The sequence below is a fragment of the Malus domestica genome, chromosome 17 (assembly GCF_042453785.1).
Source record: "Malus domestica chromosome 17, GDT2T_hap1".
Classification (NCBI taxonomy): domain Eukaryota; kingdom Viridiplantae; phylum Streptophyta; class Magnoliopsida; order Rosales; family Rosaceae; genus Malus; species Malus domestica.
Genome location: NC_091677.1, coordinates 33,933,498 through 33,937,761, shown reverse-complemented (window position 1 = coordinate 33,937,761; position 4,264 = coordinate 33,933,498). Strand labels below are relative to the sequence as shown.

The following is a 4,264-nucleotide window of genomic DNA, read 5'->3' as shown; positions in this document are numbered from 1 at the left end:
CAGATGTTGAATGGGTGTTTAAGCTTTGATTGAATATGTATACGCCCGAGAAACCAAGTTAGATATAACAGGTGCCTTTGTGAGGCCTTAGGTATACGCCTTGAGGCTTCCTGTCAAACTAAACCAGCGCTTGGATGTATCATATTTGGTCTTTTATGGTTGCCAGAGTCTTATCACTATTATACCTTTGATTATCTGAATCCAAGAGGTAGGACGAACCCAAATGAGTGCCTTTGTAGGGCCTTAGGTATAGGCCTTGAGGCTTCCCATCAGAGTTAATCCTTATACTCGGACCAACTAGACCGCAACATGAAATGAAGCTAAATAGATGCCTTTGTGGGGCCTTAGGTGTAGGCCTTGAGGCTTTCTATCAGAATTCACTCCATGCTTAAACCTTTTCTACGAATCAAGATATAATAGCAACAAAACGGAGAAATAGATTGATTACTTGCGCCCCAAGTAACTTCGGACTTCTCGCTTATCAAGGATTGTCGTGGATGGGTTGAGTCCACATAGAGTTCTTTTTTATGCCTTGAGGCCAAGGACTTTTAAACTGATCTTTAAATTACATGCCCGCGGGCTTAAGACTTAGATCTGATTTGAACTCTGACGCGATTCAGATCGGATTCAAGTGCTGAAGACTTATTTTCATTATGACTTTGCTAGAAATAACTTGTATATAACTGGGAATATATAACATGTTATTGTGCTTTTAAAAGAAAGAAAAGACAAAGACAGAGCAACGATAGTCGGGTAAGTTTGAACCTTATCGGCCAAGGCTGAACTTCTTACAAAATCTGTCTTTGTGGCTCTGTCAGAGGTCTGAAAGCTTTTAGAGGGGTTGACGGGGGAGAAGAGGATACAAAATGAATCGATACCACCATGAACAAGGTAGCAGAGTTATTACAGGGGTTTGGGAAGGTTTATCCCGAATGGGATGAAGGCTTGTGCTGACTACAGCTTCGTTGAAGGCAAATCTGGCTTGAGCAGAGTTTTGGCTTTTGTTTGTTTGTTTGAGTGTCCTTAATTTTGTCTTCTCTTCCTCCTTTTATAGACGACTTCAGCTTGGGTTCCTGTAGCAATAGCGGTGCCCGAATGCGGTTTGGTGATGACTCACTAGCTTTTTTACATGAATGCCACCAATAAAGTACTTTATTGGGCTGTGTAGTGACTGAATAGCCTACCCCCTGTGGTCTTTGAGCAGGTAAGCAGGTGGCCTTTGTAACTTGTGCCCAGCCGAAAGCCTCTTTCCTGCCTCCTAAGTTTTCCTCTGGGCCTTGGGTTTAGGCCGACTTTCTCTCTGGCCCAAAGTTCAGATTTTATCCCAAACACCATCTTACAAGAATTTTGCCACACGATCTGCACTTGCCAACTTCTGCAACGAGGTGCCATTAAGACTTGAGTTTCAAGTTTGATTGCATGTAGTGAACTTGTGACATACTATTTCACCAACAAATAAACACTGCATTTCTCATCAACACAATCATTCTTTTCACCAAATGAAATCACTGTACAAGAATAAAAAAAACTCCTGCAGTTTATGGCTGTACGTACATATATACAAATGAAAAAAGATAACCCTGCTGCAACATTAAAGAATGGAGGAAGAAAACAAATCTGTATTAGTTCCAAGGCTGCAAAATGGAAGTGCTAATATCGTCAACAACCTTTCATATTGTCCATCAACTTCCTCATCTCCTCAGCCGCACCTGAACGGGAAATCGGGTCCTCCCCAAAACTGTATTAACAAACAAACAAGCGAGAGGGGAGGATGGATTAGAAAGAGTACTAAAGTTTGTTAATGTTTTAGTTATGGATCATGGAGAACGTGAAGCATAGGGAAATGGAATACAAACTTTTGACCGGTAGAACTTCGTATGCCGCTTTTGTAGTATTGAAGTGGGACAAAACCTTGAGTTGTTGCGACCGCTGGCTCAGGAGACCCATGTATACTCACATTTGGAATGCTTCTGGAGCTTATTCCTATACAAACAGTTCAACAAGCATTTAGATGTTTTACAGATATGCTTGAGTAGGGACAGTGATTTTTAGAAACAATGATTTTGGTGAACAACTCAATGGAGTGAGGACACAGTTAGGGACATGACGCTTAATGCGTTGGTAAATTGAGTGATGGTAAGAACAGAGTTGTACAAATTCAGCAAATAATCTACTTCACTATCAGTTCTGGCAGAGTATATGCTCCCAATGTCTTTACTCGAAAAACAAGTAGCCCCATAGGAGGAGCTGGAGGATGAAGTAATGAGTTAAAGAACCTGGACATAAGCAACGGACATAGTAACGACCATGAATCCATGTGTGCATGAGACATTAATACACTAGTAAAGGAAAAGCTTTTGTTATGAAATGCAAATAACACAAACTTAGAAAAGGATCACAATCTCAAAGACTAAAGAGAGAGATATAAAATTTACAGCGAGGAGAGGTGGAAGAGAATTTATACAGTGCAATCTTAGCAAGGGTCACCCCTACCGCATCATACATGAGAATTCCAATGAATTCAGATCCTGACTAGTGCAGATAAGTATGATATTTGAAATATCCTTTCAATTACTTTTTCCTTACCATCTTCAAATAAAGTACTACTTGTTGTACTGGTAAATATACCCTGACTAGACTAAAGTTCAATTGTATACTAGGAAATTTACGGTTCAATAGGACATTCAAAACGAATGAGAAAAACGACATGAAAACGAAGATCACCAATGAAATCAAGGAAAGAGCCGGAACCCACAAAAGATTAAGTCAATGAAACCACAAAAAGAGCGGCTTCAGATCCCTGCTTAAACTCACAAATAGGAAACTTGATACCCTCAATACTAAAAGAGAATACCACATAATACCAAAGCATCAATGCATGGTTTTAAACCAATTTTATTTTTCTTTTAATCCGCATTCAACCTTTTGGAACTTCTGTTAAATCATAAGATGTGTCTTATAAGCAACCGAATGAGACGTCAAAATGTAGCATTATAGTATGACATATAAAAAGAAGACGGGAAGGAAAAGGGCCCAATTAAATGCTGAAAAGCAAATCTTACCTTGAAAGATTATGACAAAGAAGAAGAGTAGTGTGATGAGCATAGCAGATATGCCACTGTGTAACGAGGATGACTTGGATGCTTTTATCTTCTTTACTATTTTCATCTTTTCAATTCTCGCTCGCTTCCTCTTGGCGAGCTCGATGATCTCCCTTACCAACTTCTGGTCGGCTGCATCAAGTGATGGAGGTTTAGGAGGTCGTGGTGGCTTAGAAGCATTCCTAGAGTTGGTCTTCCTAGGCCGATCATTCTCACATGCCTTTTCTGCAAGGGTCATATGTCCTTGACTCTCCTCCCCTTCTGAATTCCTTTCTACTACCAACTCCACACTAGCATTTGAAACCTGCCCAGATTTTTCTGAACTGGTAGATGATACAACGCCACATGTAAACATGATTGATTCATTGGAATTCATCAACCCTCCCAAAACACTACCCAAGAATTTATATTTCGGTCTTTTGTTTGAAACAACGTCTAAGCTCTCATCTTCTTCACGAGTACCCCCTCCACTTTCAAGGTCAAATTCAAACTGTTTTTCTTTTAGAGCCATAAGAATCCGTCCAATCAAAGTAGGGCAACCCTTGGAGTTCAATCGAGACGTTTGAGAAAGATCGGCTTAAGGTGTAATTCCTTGTTACAAATAATAAGCCTAGAATTCTCAATGAAATCACATTGAACCACCTTCAAAAACTATCGGAAGAACACTGCAAATTAAACAAGTTTCAAAGTTTCAATCTCTAGAGAACAAACTACAGAGAAATGTGGGGCTGTTGATGCCAAAATAGATGGTACCTTTGAGTTGAAGAGAACTGCTGAAGCTCATGGAAATGGAGCTAGCAGGCACGCAAAGTCTGGCAGGAATCCAACTTTTTCTTGAAGAGACGGGAACAAGAAAATATAGATAAGACAAAGATTCAAAAATAAAAAGAGAGAATATTCTTATATATTTTTGTGTAGTGTGATTTGTTTGCTAGTGGTTTGCAGCCGAAAACAGCTTTTGGAGACCAAGTACGTGGTAAGCATTTGGTAGTCCAACGGCCGGCAATGGCTGGGGCGCCATAAAAACCTGCATTATGCTGTGCCAGAACTTCAACTCTGTTTTAATTAATTTTTATAAAAGAAAAGAAAATACTTTCTAAACAATGCGACTCTCTATACATTTTCTGTTATTTTATATTTGTGGTATAATTTTCGTGTCAACA

At 39.5% G+C, this 4,264-nt stretch overlaps 1 protein-coding gene across 3 annotated transcripts; it reads right to left on the bottom strand.

Annotated features, from left to right (window-relative positions):
* Nucleotides 1-626: 626 nt before the first annotated feature.
* Nucleotides 627-4,228, bottom strand: LOC103405928 (uncharacterized). Of its 3 annotated transcripts, XM_070816276.1 has the most exons (5): nt 3,855-4,228; nt 3,063-3,766; nt 1,857-1,983; nt 1,668-1,738; nt 627-1,375 (listed from the first exon to the last, which is right to left on the bottom strand). In XM_070816276.1, the coding sequence occupies exons 2-5, from the start codon at nt 3,610-3,612 to the stop codon at nt 1,320-1,322; spliced, it is 804 nt and encodes a 267-aa protein (XP_070672377.1). In that variant the 5' UTR covers nt 3,613-3,766; nt 3,855-4,228; the 3' UTR covers nt 627-1,319. The 3 variants fall into 3 exon arrangements, with proteins under 3 accessions (XP_070672377.1, XP_028952770.1, XP_070672378.1); XM_029096937.2 differs by having other exon boundaries at nt 627-1,738; nt 3,855-4,221; XM_070816277.1 differs by lacking the exon at nt 3,855-4,228 and having other exon boundaries at nt 3,063-3,802.
* Nucleotides 4,229-4,264: the final 36 nt, after the last annotated feature.

What these genes read in the sequence shown, in the direction of transcription:
- LOC103405928 (XM_070816276.1), bottom strand. Translation starts at nt 3,612, where the DNA reads ATGGCTCTAAAAGAAAAACAGTTTGAATTTGACCTTGAAAGTGGAGGG. An exon ending in CTTTGTCATAATCTTTCAAG is followed by an intron (nt 1,984 to 3,062) that starts GTAAGATTTGCT and finishes CTGTTTGTATAG; the next exon opens with GAATAAGCTCCAGAAGCATT. An exon ending in CGAAGTTCTACCGGTCAAAA is followed by an intron (nt 1,739 to 1,856) that starts GTTTGTATTCCA and finishes TTGTTAATACAG; the next exon opens with TTTTGGGGAGGACCCGATTT.